The 16,241-nt window shown below is 45.4% G+C and overlaps 1 protein-coding gene across 4 annotated transcripts in view; it reads left to right on the top strand.

Annotated features, from left to right (window-relative positions):
• The window catches only part of KCNK10 (potassium two pore domain channel subfamily K member 10), a 94,482-nt gene that overhangs the window by 33,514 nt on the left and 44,727 nt on the right, over nt 1–16,241 (top strand). For all 4 annotated transcript variants that reach the window (XM_077323416.1, XM_077323417.1, XM_077323418.1 and 1 more), the window contains one exon: nt 333–670. In XM_077323416.1, the coding sequence (XP_077179531.1) occupies nt 333–670 (338 nt within the window). The remainder of the gene's footprint in view (nt 1–332; nt 671–16,241) is intronic.

Below are 16,241 nucleotides of genomic sequence, written 5' to 3'. Positions count from 1 at the left end.
ACAGACCAATGATAAATGCCTACATCTTGTATAATGATGGGAGTCGGCAGGGTGCCATGTGTGCCTATCGAAACAGGTTCTAGGAAATGCAGGATTGAAAACCCATGCAGGCTGGAAGTTTTTGGAGTGATCTTGGCCCTGTCACTCTGTGCTTGACAGGTTTGTGAGGTTATAAAGAAGGAACAGAGGATCTGATAAGCCGTGTTGGATAGAAAAGTGGGGTATAAATGTGCAAACTTTATAAAATTAATAAATTGTTCCAGTTGTAACAGTATGATATAAGGGAACCAGTGAAACCACACTAAGATTAAATATCTGTTTTTGCATTTTAGTGACTGTTCCGTCAGCTGTTCCCTCAGCCTGTGAGCCTGAGGCAAATAAAACCAACGGGCACCATCCAGCACCCCGACTCTCTATTTCCTCCCCTCGGACAGCTGTGATTGCTAGCATGGAAACCCCCTCACAGGGTTTGCAGACAGTCATGAAGTGGAAAACAGTCGTGGCCATCTTCATTGTGGTTGTAGCCTACCTGATCAGTGGAGGACTTGTGTTCCGTGCCCTGGAGCAGCCAGAAGAAAGCAGACAGAAGATCAGAATAGCAGATGATAAGGCCAGATTCCTTCAGAAGCACAACTGTGTATCTCCAGAGGAACTGGAGGCGTTGATTCAGGTGAGAGAATTCTGAGGGAAATATTGGGGACATCTAACGGTTTTGTAGCTTTTCCTGAGGTGAACACTTTCCTGACTATTCGTTAAAGGGCAAGTTCAACTATGCCACTGTTCGAAACAGATGACAAAAATTGCTTGTGCTTCTAAATTCTGTGTGTCAAAATTTCACCTGAAGCAGAAGATGTGGTGGCTAATCAAGATGAGAATCTTGTGTCCAAGTGACGTTCTTAAGCTGGTTGATCAAAGAGCATTAATTATTCTCTGCTCCCAAATATTTTGTATTGATGACATCGAATCCTGATATTTTATTAAAGTCTCTTTGGGTTGGCTGCTGTTATTCTCATAGGTAAAGTCAAGAGGAGGAGAAGGGGAACCAACAGGGTGCTGTATGCCCTATAGAGCAGGGGTAGTCAACCTGTGGTCCTCCAGATGTCAATGGACTACAATTCCCATGAGCCCCTGCCAGCGTTTGCTCATGGGAACTGTAGACCATGAACATCTGGAGGACCACAGGTTGACTACCCTGCTATAGAGGATGGCTGGATTGATTCAGGAACTGAACAGATGATTGGCTAAGATTGATGGCCCAATTGACCTAGCTCAGGGAGAGAATACTAGAGTTGGCAAGCATGCTGATTACAGGATAACTCTTCTGTCGTCTAAGCCTTTTGGCACTGGACTGGCTGGACTGAATGTGAACTGGTATGAAGCTACAAGGATGAGGGCTGAGATGAAATTCTTGACCAATGTTAATACAATCCAAAGCAAACGGGTGCTTCTACTGCCTGAGCTCTGACACTGACAGATCTCTGTATCCAGTTTTGGCATTATAACCTTATTTCCAAGGATTGAGAACATTAGTTCTTCCTATATTTGCATTCACTTTTTTTATAGCCAACTTCTAAATAGGGACTCCAGCACCCATAAAAACAAACAGCTGATGATATCTGTAGGCTTCCAACTTAATCCCCTGATTTGAATTCAACACATGTGGATGGCAATCAAAACCTGTTATCATCTGGCAGCTGTGTGCTGGCCTGTGTGAAATATATTTCATCTCGCTACAATTTCCAGTTGAAAAGGTGACTTTTCCCCCTGGGACCTTCTTTTGTCAAGCTAAGCAGGGGTCCAGCATGTAAGCAAGCTCAGAGACCTTGATTTTCCTCTGTGCCCTGAAACAAGTCTCATTCCCTGTTAGCAAATGGTTGGGAAAGGCAGTGTGTGATAAACAAAGGACCCAAGTCTTTTTGTGTGTGCTTTTATTCTGGTAGTTTCACACATCAAGGAATTGGCTACAATTGTGGCTCATTAGTCCAGTACAGCTCTACAAAACAGCAGTTCGTGGTGGTGTGTTTGATGAAAACAAGGGCTTGTTAATTAGGACTAGCACTTGTTACTTAAATGTCAAAAAGATTGTGTGTGTTTTTTAAATTCTGTATTAACTAGGTCAAATAGGCTGCCTGTGAAATAAACCTGGAAGAAATTGAATCCTAATGCTAGTTCAAGCAAATTTTGAGATCTGTTTTGCATGTGAAAGACTAAAACTGCTGGTAGATTACAACTGATATGAATCTATTCTCCCAAGGCCTCCTCTAGCTGCTACTGAGTATAAGAAGGTTGTAGGGAAGGCAATCATTGGGGTGAGCAGAGCAGCCTCAAATTAAGGGCTGTGCTAACTGAACCCCTAGCCCTCACCTTCTCCAGAAGGATAAAACAGGTAGACCTGATGCATGAGGAAACTCCCTTCTAGCCTGAAGGTGAACTCTGGATAGCTCTCAAGTCTTGAAGAAGGACCTGAGGCATGACAAACTCTGGGAAGAAAATGAGTGACACACTTGTGAAGGAAGCTCCCAAGAGAACCTGTGTTGGGCAGACCACTTTACCTCAATAAAGGTTGACACATGAGAAAATGTGAGCTGGATCTATAGACTGTGACAGATTCAATTTATTTTAAACGTTAGTTGCTGGTGAGTGGATGGGTGTTGGTTTGCTTTTGCAGAGCAGCATTAGTGGAGCAGTTGATACCCTCCACTCCTCTGAGGCCAATTGAAGTCACACATCCCGGGTGGCCTCTCTTACCATTTAATGGTGTCCATGTAATGGTTCTTAACAATATTTGATAGCTAATATTTAATATCATTTCATAATTGACATTAAAGCTCATTTCTGTTCGGCGATTGACATGTATTGAAAGTTAGCATCCTGCTGGTTTTGATATGTAGTGTTTGAAGGCTGGTGGATAGTAAATCAAGATTTTTGTGTGAGATGGAGTCAGTTTGGTGCAGTGGTTAGGAGTGCGGACTGGCGTGCCGGGTTCGATTCTGCACTCCCCCACATGCAGCCCGCTGAGTGACCTTGGGTTCTCCACAACACTGATAAAGCTGTTCTGAGTGAGCAGTAATATCAGAGCTCTTTCAGCCTCACCTACCTCACAGGGTGTTTGTTGTGGGGACAGGAAAGGGAAGGTGATTTTAAGTCACTTTGAGACTCCTTGTAAAGAAAAGCAGCATATAAAAAACAACACTTCTTCTTCTTCTTGTATGATGCACCCAGTGTCAGGACCTGCCATAGGCTAGTGTTGAAGTGGGACAGAACTCAAAAAAGGATCCCTGCTCATAGCTGATGACAGGGTTCCAAGCATCTCAGGGTCCCCATAGGGAAGCTCGGGGGCTTGTCTTACAACAGTAAGCTCCATCAAGGAAACAGGTGGGAGTAGAAAACCAGGATCTTCCCTGTTAGATCTGTCCTCATCTAGAACCCCCAGTTTTTCCCCCTGCCAACACCTAGAGTGAACATCAATGGGCTGCCTGAACAGAAGCTTATACCAGGAGGATCAGTACATACCTAGCATCCCGGGGGGGGGGGGGGGAAGCATTCTTACCAAGGAGAAAGGGAGTTGAGCTGTGACTCTTGGTAGACTCTTTGCTTCCTCTCATAGAGGAAATTATAGGTCACTGAGTCTTCCCAGTCTCTAACCACCATGCACTTCATCCTGGACAGCATCCCTGCCGAATGGAGTCTCACTCTGCAAGACCTCATTTACTACCCTAGTTCCTGATTCTTATGGATGATTTCTTTACAGCTTCATTCCAGCTAAAGTGCAACTCTCTGACCATTTCTGCACCAGGCTGGAGTTTGAGCCGGGGCAGATTGCCCCGCCTCTTCCTGTTCCAGTATGGGGGAGCATTTGGCCCGGTGCACCTTGTCCATACTGGATTTGTGCTCCCGCACGGGACCCAAGGCAGTGAAGTTCCCAGTGAGGAAACGGTCTCTGACTAGGCCAGAAGTGGGACACCTGGTGAAGGCATGGAAGTGGCATGCTCCCCAGAGAGCTTATTGCTATTCATTACGTGTTCATCCCAGCTCTCCTCCAAGGTGCTCGCAGTGGCTTATATGGTTTCTCTTGTCCCATTTTATTGTCACTGCAACCACATGAAGTTGATTAAACTGAGAGAAAGTGCTTTTCTCATCATCACTCAGTGAGCCTCATACCCGAGCGAGGACTGGCATGTAGATCTCCTTGGACCAAAAACGACACCGTGTTCACTACACCAGATTAATTTATGATCTACCTTAGACAAACATGAGTGAGGGAAAATCTCCAAACTAGCAGCTGCTTTAACCTGTTGCAGCAAAAACCACCCAGAGTGTTGTCAGAATAACAAAGAGTTTTAAGATATAACCCCACCTATGACAGCTCATGTCATCAACCAGCGGTCTGAAGCTTAAAAGCTGTTTGAAGGCTCTTTGTTGTTCTGGTTTGATAGAACAGAGCAATCGTGGCTGACAGTGAGGAGATTAGGAAGGGAGCATCCAACTGCAATTGATGTCCAGGCAGGACCAGTCGGGGATTCTTCAGTAGGAACTTACATAAACCAGCAGATCGGGACCCCGGCCATGACAACTTCAGTTAAGGGGGAAAAGATAATTTTATTTCTTGGAGTTAATTTTTATTTCACACCACAGCATGCTGGTCTGTGGGAATAGTCTGCTCTCTGATTAATTTTCTTAGGAATATTTGCATAGAAGTATATACATTTCTAACATGCATCATTAGAGGAGGTTTCTTCCCATAGTTTTAGGTTGCAGTTTGCAATGAAAAAGTACTTAGCGGATAGAGAGATTTATTTCAGTGTGGACTGATTATGCATGACAGTAGCCATGCCAGGATTCTGCCGGGTTCTTGTGGTGGCGTGGGTGGGGGAATCCCCCAGTGTACACAGACTGCTGCGCGTAGCATGCGAATGCACACAATGCCAGGGCCAGAAGAGCCCAGTGCGCTGCACAGTGTGGCAGCAGCAGGGGACAGGGGACAGGGGACCCCCACTGCACAATGGCAGGGGAGTGGCATGCCATTCTCCTGCCAAGATGGTGGTGGGGGAACTCTCTGTCCAGCTCTGCAGCTCCGCGGAGCTGACAGGGGCATGTGCTATCCACATTCCGATTATGCATGGGGCTGGTGCCAGAGGGCTGCGGATGGTGCCTGTGGTATCACGTGGAATGCAGGAGCTCCTGTATTCGCATACCACAGGCTATCTGGGGTGCTGCACTGGGCCAGGGCTGGGATGGAAGCAGCATCATGCATAATCAGGGATCAGCCCCACTGCCCTGCTGCTGCCACCCCAGACTACTCACCCCGTGCATAATTGGCCCAGCCAAGACATTTATGCTCCATTGGGGTTGATTCCATAGAGGGACTTGGAAATGTTCAGCCTGGAGAAGATTGAGAGGGGACCTGATTACCCTATTTAAGCAGTGTGGGAGGAGGAGGGCAGGGACTGGTTCATGCTGCTAGCAGAAGACAAGACCTGCAGTAATGCTTTTAAACTACGTGTAGAATGGTTCCGACTAGATATCAGGCAATTTTTTCACAGTCAAGGTGGTGGTGAGCTCCCAGTCACTAGCAGTCCTTAAGCCAGGCTTTGTCAACCAGGGTTTCATGTGACCCTCGGGTTTCTTGACAGCCCTGAAAGGGTTTCCCGAATGGGTGGGAGTTAATTAATTTTTTATATATTTTAAAAATTTGTTAAATATTTAATGCATGATATGACCATATATGGTCATGTTAGCCCCCGTCCCCTCCCAAAATGGCCAATAATGGGCCTGGTGGGGGTGGGAAGTAGAGGGGCCCCAAGTGGGCATGTATACAGCTCTGTTTCCCAACTATATTCTGCACAATCACATTACTTCTGGGGTTTCTCAAAGCCTGGAGGATGTTTCAGGAGTTTCCCAATGGTGATCCTGCTTTGAGCAGGGGGTCAGACTAGATGGCCTGTATGGCACCTTTCAACTCTGATTTTCTGATACACGAAGGTATTGTTTCTGATCAATGGAATACCTGATGGCTGTGTTGTATTTTTGTTTGTTTTGCATTGAGCATTTCTTGTTCCTTTCCTTTGAGTATCTGAACAGCCGGGTTTTGTTTTTTTTTTCTGGGAAGAAATCGACATCTTTTTGGCAAGCAAGAGAAACCCAATTTCATACCCTTCCAGCCATATGCACCAACCTTGAACCAACTCCCCTTCAACTGAGATTGCAAACATAACTTGAGGAAGGCAGTAGATCTAGTGAAAAAATCCTTGACTTTACCCAGCCATGAAATACATTGGATATTCAAAGAGAGAATTTGGACAAAGGGTAGAGTAAACTTCCTACTTTAGAGAAGCTCAGAGAACCATTTTTTAAAAAAAATCATTAATTTATATCCTGCCTTTTTCTCCAATGGGAACACAAAGTGCCTAACATCATTTTCCTCTCTCTCATTCTATCCTCACAACAGGTGTGTGAGGTAGTTTAGGCTGGGAGTGTGTGCGACAGGCCCAAGGTCACCCAGCAAGCTTCCACTGGGGATTTGAACCTGAGTTTCCAAGATCCTAGTCTAACACTTTAGGCCAGGGGTGGGCAAACTGGAGCATTGCTGACAGGGGCTTATGGGAATTGTAGTCCATGGACATCTGGAGGGCCACAGTTTGCTCACACCTGCTTTAGGAACTTCATCATGAAGAAAGAATACCACCCGTTCATTCTGTTTTCTAAGGCTGTGATGGTGGTGGTGGAATGTACTATCAAGTCATAACTGACTGATGGTGACCCCCATAGGGTTTTCAGGGTGGTTTGCCATTGCCTGCCTCTACGTCATGACGCTGGTATTCCTTGAGAGCAGTGGCCTCTCATTTCGAGGGCTGGATTTGATTCCCTGCTCCTCTACATGCAGCCAACTGGGTGACCCTGGGCTAGTCGCAGTCCTGTTAGAGCAGTTTGGTCAGAGCTCTCTCAGTCCCACTTACCCCACAGGGTGTCTTTTGTGGGGAGAGGAAAGGCAAGGCGATAAGCCGCTTTGAGACTCCTTCAGGTAGTGAAAGCCAGGGTCTAAAAACCAACTCTTTTTCTTCATTTTCTTGATGGTCCCCCATCCAGATACTAGCCAGGGCTGGAATACCAACCAGGGCTAATGCCATGAGAGGCCTTAGAAAGAAAGGGAAAAAAACACATCCCCCTCAAGTTCTTTACTCCTCTTTGTGCGGCATCTTTCCATATAGGCTTGCTGTGTGAGTGAATAAGAAATGATCGAGGGAAGAACTAAATTAAAGGCATCTGTGTTGCAAATCCTGATTTTTGTTTCAACATGATACAAGCCTGAACTTAAGAGAAAGTGGGGCTTGTATATTCCAGGTGTGGGGGTAGAAGGTGAGTTCAGGCTGAAGTCCACGGTTTTAATCCTTCAAGTGGACACATTCCCTCCACCGAATTTAACAATCCTAACAATCTCCCACCAGCTGTGTTGTGTATGTGGACACTGAATTCTTTGTTCTTGCCTGACATGGAGCATACATATCCTGCCCTCCTCCGGTCTCTTAAACCTCCTTGGAGGTATCTCCAAGCTTAATGAAGAGGCATGCCATGTCTTTGCAAATGCCGGCCATTCTGAACAGGCTTCTGCCAGGGGAATTTTCTTTTGTCCTCAGGCTTTGCTTCCTTTAAAGAGCAATTGTTTCCGTGCAGTAAATTAAATAGGTTTAGCAGCTTATTGTGTCAAATGGCACATCCAGTATTGGGGGGGGGGGGGGGGAAGAGAGAAAACTGCTATCTGATTTTGCTTAGGTGCTGGAAAACTGGTAAAGCATGTCTGCTCAGCACACATCTTTTACATATAAAATGCTCCCCAACCTGTGATTTTCAATAAAGCTGAGGGCAAGGAGAAGGAGTAGGGTTTTGGAGTATCATAGTATTAAGCACTTCCATTTGGATCCTCTGGAAAAAGATCACCTCTCCGAACTTGGATGCTGCATTGCACCAAGCACTGACCTGCCGAGAAGATGCGTTTGGAATACTGGAGGGTGGTGAGAGACTTGCTTTCCCCTCAAAGCTATAATTCAGGGGCAAGGGAGTATCAAAGTTGCAGATCCAATGTGCTGAGAAGCCGATAGTTTTAGACTTTTCTCTGTTTTTCGCCTTACGTCAGTATAATCATTGAGAGAACTGGTGGTGGTGGTGGGGCAATGAAGTTTATGCTCGATATAGAATTAAAGGGGGTGGAAAACAATAGACTAATGAATCACACAGTAAATTCTAGGGGAACCTGAAGTTAGATCAGCTATCTGATTCGCTGCCTGGTTACCCAGAAATGAATGATACTGAATTTAATAGGCGTACTTCCAGGCAAATATTCTGCCTGTGTTACTTCCTTAAATAGCCAAATCATGTATAATGGATTATACCAATTGTGACTGAGGGTCCCAATTCCATGTAACAGACTCGAGCTGTTCCTAAACTCCTGCGTGTAGAAAAAGAGAAGAAGAGTTGGTTCTTATATGCCGCTTTTCTCTATCTGAAGGAGTCTCAAAGCGGCTTACAATCACTTTCTCTTTCCTTTCCCCACCACAGACACCCTGTGAGGTAGGCGAGACTGAGAGAGCCCTGATATTACTGCTCAGTCAGAACACCTTTATCAGTGCTGTGGAGAGCCCAAGGTCACCTAGCTGGCTGCATGTGGAGGAGTGGGGAATCAAACCCAGATTAGAAGTCCACACTCCTAACCACTACACCAAGCTGTATATGTAGAGGCTCCTCTGGAAGATAATTCCAATCTGAAATGGGCTCAGGGTCTGTTTGGCCCTTGTGGGAAATGTACTATAATGTGTGAATCACCCCAACAGTTATGTTCTATCGTTCTTCCCAAATGAATCTTCTGCTTTCCAGGGTTCAGAAAAGTGGTGGTCACCACAGAAGACAGGGATGGCAGAACTCTAGTGCAGAGGAAGTGGAACATGTGTGATCAACTGAATTCTGGCTCTAGGATGATCTATCTGGAGCCCAAGCAGAGGCAGAGAGATCAGTTCTTGAGGTTCAGAAGCTGCCAGATTAGCTGGAAAAGCTGAGCAGGACAACCTGAAACAACTGAAGAAGAACAAGAGTTGGTTTTTATACCTCACTTTTTCACTCCCCGAAGGAATATCAAAGCAGCTTGCAATCGTCTTCCCTTCCTCTCCCCACAAGAGACACCCTGTGAGATAGGTGAGGCTAAGGGAGCTCTAACAGAATTGTCCTAAGAGAATTATGACTAGCTGAAGGTCATCCAGCTGGCTGCATGTGGAGCAATGGGGAATCAAACCCAGCACTCCAGATTAGAGTCTGCTGCTCTTTAATCACTACACCATGCAGGCTGTCTCTAGAGTGTTTGGGGGAAGAACTGAATCTGAAGTTCAGAGTACTTTCCTAGGCTGAGCCAAGGTGCATTGGGATTAGGCCAAATCCAAGAAATCAGAGAAAGAGTCTTGGTCAGAGGAAACCAGGAAGAAGAAATAACTTCATTTCTTGGTGCTGTTCTTGGCGTGCCATACAGCTGAATGGATAGCCAGTCTCCTTTCATTCCTCTTGCAGTTACTGTCATGGGTTAGGGAGCGCTGAACCAGTGCTTTGGGCTTTGAGTCACTAGCAGATGAATCATAAACAGTATTACAGGCTTCTAAGTCTGTTGAAGTCAATGGGCTTAGATGCGTGTTTAGGACTGCACCGTAATTGTGCAAATGAATTTGATGTAGGTGTTAAAGTTTCCCATGGATAAAATATGCTGGTCTCTCAAGTTTTGATAGTCTCTAATGCCGTACGATCATCATGGTTGCCCACACTTTTGCATGGTCATGGCTGCATGGTCAGAGCCAATGTTAATTTGTCAACTGGGGGGATGTCTGTTTCTGACCTCAGATTAGCCATCCTTCAATAAGAGGGCTTCCAAGGGAGTCTCCAGCATAAAATCTCTGAACTGGCATTCATCGTCTTTCAGTCTGTCCACCTTTGCTGAGCTGCGTCAGGATTTCGGATTTTGATCTTGTTATCCCTGTGACTCTCCACCCACGGCAGGAATTAACTGGTGTAGCTTAAGTAATGAAAGGTCTCTGTATTTTCCCCAATGAGCTTTTGAGTCTTACCTAATTACATTCCGGCCTATACTTCCTGAATTTCACAGCCAATTGATCCTTCTGTTTGTGTTTTCAGACCTCCCAAATCAACAATCGCGTAGTCAGGACGTATTTCTAGCATCTCAAGCACTGGTCTGAAGTTTATGTTGGAATAGGATTTTGTTAGTCTTCAGGGTGCAACCAGACTCTGGTTTATTTTTGCTGCCTCGCATTAGCACTTACCTCTCTGGTGTTATTGTTGTTCTGATTTCTTTAGTACTGTCCATGGACATGGGCCTTTACCGACCATACTGAACCAGAGAGGGAAACAACAACAGGAGTTTGACCGCGTCATTGTAGACAATGGAAGAGCTAATACAAGAAGGAGGGAAGGGGTGTCAGCCAGTGTAAAAAGGGGGCAATATATGCAAATGCGCTCATACGTGAATAGGCTGCATTTCATGCTTATGAATATGAATTATATATGGTGTGATTCCAGTTCATTCCAAGTGCAGTTCCAGCAAACATTTGCTTCTAAGGATGATTCTACCATAGTGAAATTGACTCATTATTCACTGTTTCCTACTGTCTACATGCTGGCTTGGAGCTGTAGACACCATACAGATTGGAGAGGCAGGCAAAACATCCCATGCACTAAATATCATACTTAGCATATATAGTGCTCGGGAGCGTTTCAAGTCCTTTGCCTACATTACCTCCACAATCCTTAGTAACAGCACAGAAGGGCTGGTCTGTGTTTTTATGCCCCTGTTGCAGCCAGAGAGTTGAGGATGAGTGATTGCGGATGGCCTAAAGCCACCCAGCGACTTGAGGGCTGGGGTAAGCTTGGAACCCCCTGAGCCACTAGGGCTGGGCCATCTCTGTCGCATTTCATACTGGTATGAATCCAAACAATATCAGCAATGCAAGCATGTTCAAAGCTTTTGAGGCGCCTTTCCCCTGAATCTAGTTGCTGTTGGCACAAAGGAGGCAAATCCATTCATCTGACCAATTTTGACTCCCCAAATCATGGTCCGAGTCGGAGAGTGAAAGGAACAACCCATGTCCCTGGAGGCTGTCTGCAGCCTGGCATCCCGGGGGGTCTTGCCTGCTGTCCTGCTAACAATGAAGAGGAAAGCCAGATTTTTAATAGTATAACCCAAGTGGAGGTTGAAGGGTTAAATCCCGTTTCCCTTCCCTACATAGCTCCAAGACAAACTGAAGCTGCAGGTGCCTGCAATTTGCAGTTTAACTGTGGGACAAGATGGTGAAAACCTTAATGGTTGCCAAATCCTCAGCATCCTGATGATGTCACAGGACAATGCTGGTGATGTCATACTTTCACAGTATGGCCTGCCTATTTCCATTCAGGGGCAGTTTGGACAGGACTATTCCTGCCCACTTCTAACCTACAAGTTCCCAGAGGCTGCCTTTGTGAAGAGCAGGACAAGGTTCTCTCCTTTTCTTCCTTATACGTCCCACAACCATTGAATATGTGACCCATCGTCAGATTGCCTAACCTGCTCCAATTCATCCACTTTCTTTTGCGAGGGTGGAGTAACTCACAGTCTGCCAAAGTCATAGGCAATTTTGTGTAATGCTTATTATCATTACACAGGGTATAACTGTTGAGGAAGGACAATAAAATCAGTGTCCAGTAGCACCTTTAAGACCAACAAAGATTTATTCAAGGCGTGAGCTTTCTAGTGCAAGCATTCTTCGTCACTTCCTCTGAAAACGTGGTATGAAGCTAGGTACCTGTTTTGGTGACCCCCATTATTGTTGAATGTGTGTTGTGCACCAGACTAAGACATTTTGAGCTGAAAACATATATTTGGAAATAAACAGCTATACTGAACAGCCTTTGTCATTTTTTTTCTCGGCTTGTGCCACCAGGAGGTTGGCAATCTTGAGGCTATATTTTCCCAGGGTCAGAAATGGCTGCCGGGGCAAAGGGAAACCTGGGAAGAAAGGAATCCTTGTACAGGCTGTGCACAGTTCTTGAACTGGATCCAGGTGTAGTACCTCTCGGTTAGGGATGTCAGCTGAGGATCCCCTGGAATTACAGCTAATTTCAAGATTTATATATAATGAAATCCTCTCTTCAACTGTAGTAACCCCTCTGGTGCTCTGGGGAAACCCTGGGGTTTCTAGTAACTCTGGTTGAGAATTAGTGGGTTAGTTCATGACTTTTATTAGCTAGTTAAGTTCCTTGCTTTACCTACTTTCATTTAAGGTAAGTTATGTTAGGTTTGGGGCACTGTGGACAAAAAGGGATAAAGAAGGGGCATGCATATATTTCACATGCTTATGTGAATGGTTCAGACGAATCTTCAGCAGCAGATCTCTAGTACAAGGAAATGGAGAAGACCTAGGCTTGTTATTTTGATGGGCTGCTTTTGTTCTGGACGAAGCTCCTCTGAATCCCTCGGCTTTATTTATGTCTTGCAGTGAAGCCCGATACTTACAGCCTGATGCTAATATCTGCGGCTGGGCGTATTTGTGCATCAGTGAGAACGGTTTGGTCCCTGCCACTGTAATAAAATCATCAATGCCTTATTCTGCCTGAAGGTATTAGACTTGAGGTTATCTCTGCTGTGCCAGGCAGGGAATGTGTAGCTGTCGCTTGGCCATTGCACAGCACGGTTATTATGAAGCCCACATATTATGTTTTTGTTTTTTTACATGAAAACCAATCTGTGAAATGAAGGCAAAACGAAAACACTTGTTAATATAAAAATCAAAGAGGGTGTAGAATGCCTGATCCTTTGCTCCCAAGATGAATTTGTGTGCTGTTGGATTAGAACAAACTAAGGACTGGATCCTATGAATTGCAAGCAGAAGGTGGTTGTCCCGAACCAGAAGCCCCCTAGCTCCTGTCTTCCCTACTCCAGGATTAGTTTAAAAGCTGCTCTGCCACCTTTTGGATATTCATAGCCAGCAGCCTGGTTCTCTTTTGGTTCAAGTGAAGCCCATCTCTTTTGTGCAGGTTCAGCTTGTCCCAGAAAGTTCCCCAGTACCTAACAAATGAAGCCCTTCCTCCCAGATCCATTTTCTCATCCACGCATTGAGACCTCGATCTGTGCCTACCTAGCTGGCCCTATGTGTGGAACAAGCAGCACTTCTGAGAATGCTTTGAGATCCTGACCTTTACATTTCTCCTCTAGGACCGCATGACTACATTTCCCACTCATTGGTTTGAACATGCACCTCGATTTCCTGACTCCTTCCCAGCACTATTAGCTTATCTAGACAGCACATGATGTCTGAAACTTTTGCACCAGGCAGGCACCAGGCATCCAAAACTCCTGTCACAGACCCCACTTTCTGTTGCTGTGGCTCAGTGGAAGGACCTCTGCTTTGAATAATAGAATCATAGAATCATAGAGTTGGAAGGGGCCATACAGGCCATCTAGTCCAACCCCCTGCTCAACGCAGGATTAGCCCTAAACATCCTAAAGCATCCAAGAAAAGTGTGTATCCAACCTTTGCTTGAAGACTTCCAGTGAGGGGGAGCTCACCACCTCCTTAGGCAGCCTATTCCACTGCTGAACTACTATGACTGTGAAAAACTTTTTCCTGATATCTAGCCGATATCGTTGTACTTGAAGTTTAAACCCATTACTGCGAGTCCTCTCCTCTGCAGCCAGCAGAAACAGCATCCTGCCCTCCTCTAAGTGACAACCTTTCAAATACTTAAAGAGGGCTATCATGTCCCCTCTCAACCTTCTTTTCTCCAGGCTGAACATTCCCAAGTCCCTCAACCTATCTTCATAGGGCTTGGTCCCTTGGCCCCAGATCATCTTCGTCGCTCTCCTCTGTACCCTTTCAATTTTATCTACGTCCTTCTTGAAGTGAGGCCTCCAGAACTGCACACAGTACTCCAGGTGTGGTCTGACCAGTGCCGTATACAATGGGACTATGACATCTTGTGATTTTTATGTGATGCCTCTGTTGATACAGCCCAAAATGGCATTTGCCTTTTTTACCGCTGCATCACACAGCCTGCTCATGTTTAGTTTACAATCCACAAGTACCCCAAGGTCTCGTTCACACACAGTGCTACCTAGAAGCGTATCCCCCATCCAGTAGGCATGCTTTTCATTTTTCTGACCCAGATGCAGAACTTTACACTTATCTTTATTAAATTGCATCTTGTTCTCATTTGCCCATTTTTCCATTGTGTTCAGATCTCGTTGAACTCTGTCTCTATCTTCCGGAGTATTTGCCAGTCCTCCCAATTTGGTGTCATCTGCAAACTTGATGAGTAGTCCCTCCACCCCCTCATCTAGATCATTAATAAATATGTTAAAAAGTACCGGGCCGAGCACCGAGCCCTGAGGTACCCCGCTACTCACCTCTCTCCAGTCTGATGAAACACCATTGACAACAACTCTTTGAGTGCGGTTCTCTAACCAATTCCCTATCCACCTAATTATCTGAAAATCCAGATTGCAGTCCTTCAACTTATCCATCAGAACATCATGGGGAACCTTGTCAAAAGCTTTACTAAAATCCAAGTAAATGACATCAACCGAATTTCCCCGATCCAGCAAACCTGTTACTTGGTGAAAAAAGGAAACTAGGTTGGTCTGGTACGACCTGTTGGAGACAAATCCATGCTGACTTCCTTGGATCACCAAATTGTCCTCCAGATGTTTGTAGATCACTCCCTTTAATATCTGCTCCATTATCTTCCCCACAACAGAGGTCAAACTCACTGGTCTGTAGTTTCCTGGGTCATCCTTCCTCCCTTTTTTGAAGATCAGAATAACGTTTGCATGCAGAAGGTCCGAGGTTCAGTCCCCTAGCTAGCAGGTGATGTGAAAGACCTCTGCCTGAGACTTGGAGACCTGCTACCAGTCTCAATGTGCAATACTGATCTTAGAATCATAGAATCAGAGAATCATTAAGTTGGAAGGGACCTCTTGGGTCATCTAGTCCAACCCCCTGCACTAGGCAGAACACCCACATCCCAATCGCTCATCCACTGTGACCTGCTACCCCCTTGAGCCTTCACAGAATCAGCCTCTCCATCAGATGGCTATCTAGCCTCTTTTTAAAAATTTCCAAAGATGGAGAACCCACCACCTCCCGAGGAAGCCTGTTCCACTGAGAAACTGCTCTAACTGTCAGGAACTTCTTCCGGATGTTTAGATGGAATTTCTTTTGAATTAATTTCATCCCATTCATTCTGGTCTGTCCCTCTGGGGCAAGAGAGAATAATTCTGCTCCATCTTCCATATAGCACACTTTTAAATACTTGAAGATGGTTATCAGATCCCCTCTCAGTCAGCTCCTTTCTAGGCTAAACAGACCAAGCTCCCCCAACCTTTCTTCATACGTCTTGGTCTCCAAACCCCTCACCATCTTTGTTGCCCTCATCTGGACACATTCTATGGACACCTTGATGGACTGATTCAGTATGGGGCAGTTTTGTGTGTAAATAATTCTGTGCTTTTAAGTTTCTCAGTTGCCTTGAGATAGTTCTCAGTCGATCTATACCAAAAGGTGTGCCTGTTGTTTTTGTTTTGCTTCCTCTACTGGTAAGGAGGGCAGTGTCAAACGTACAGGAAACTCACAACAAACTTCTTAATAAAGAGTTTTATTGGATAGTTCTATACGAAAGAGACTGAGAAGTCAAATCTGACCAGAGGCCAGATTTGCCCCAGCTTATCAATACATTTCTCCCGCCCAAAACTTGACAGTTCCCAAGGGAGGGGGGCAGGAGAGAAAAGACATATGTGTAACATAAACAGGATTTCATTCTCACAACCTTGGGGAGGTGACAACAATCCCGTGAGCCCACAACAAGATAAGGTTAACATAACATCACTACTCATTTTTATAGCTAAGAAAACTACAAGGCCTGAAGAAAGCAGGCGCCAGGTCCAATAAAATAATATAACTGACATGGAGGAACTCAGGCTAATTTATGACAGAGATTCTACAATCCTGACATCCCTCCACACTAAAATTAACTTCCCTCTCTCATCTAGCCGGCATCTACCGGACGGGGGCAGTCCGGGAAGGCACGATGGAAAGCCCGGAGAAGGCGGGGCGCCTTCACGTTTACAGCCTCAACCCACTCTTTGTCTCCTGAAGGGAAATCCTTCCAATCAACCAAATATTGGAGACGACCCTTGTGCACACGAGAGTCCAGAATCTGGTTGA

The sequence above is a fragment of the Paroedura picta genome, chromosome 2 (assembly GCF_049243985.1).
Source record: "Paroedura picta isolate Pp20150507F chromosome 2, Ppicta_v3.0, whole genome shotgun sequence".
Classification (NCBI taxonomy): domain Eukaryota; kingdom Metazoa; phylum Chordata; class Lepidosauria; order Squamata; family Gekkonidae; genus Paroedura; species Paroedura picta.
The sequence above is the reverse complement of the archived record's forward strand: the minus strand, read 5'-3'. Positions and strand labels throughout refer to the sequence as shown.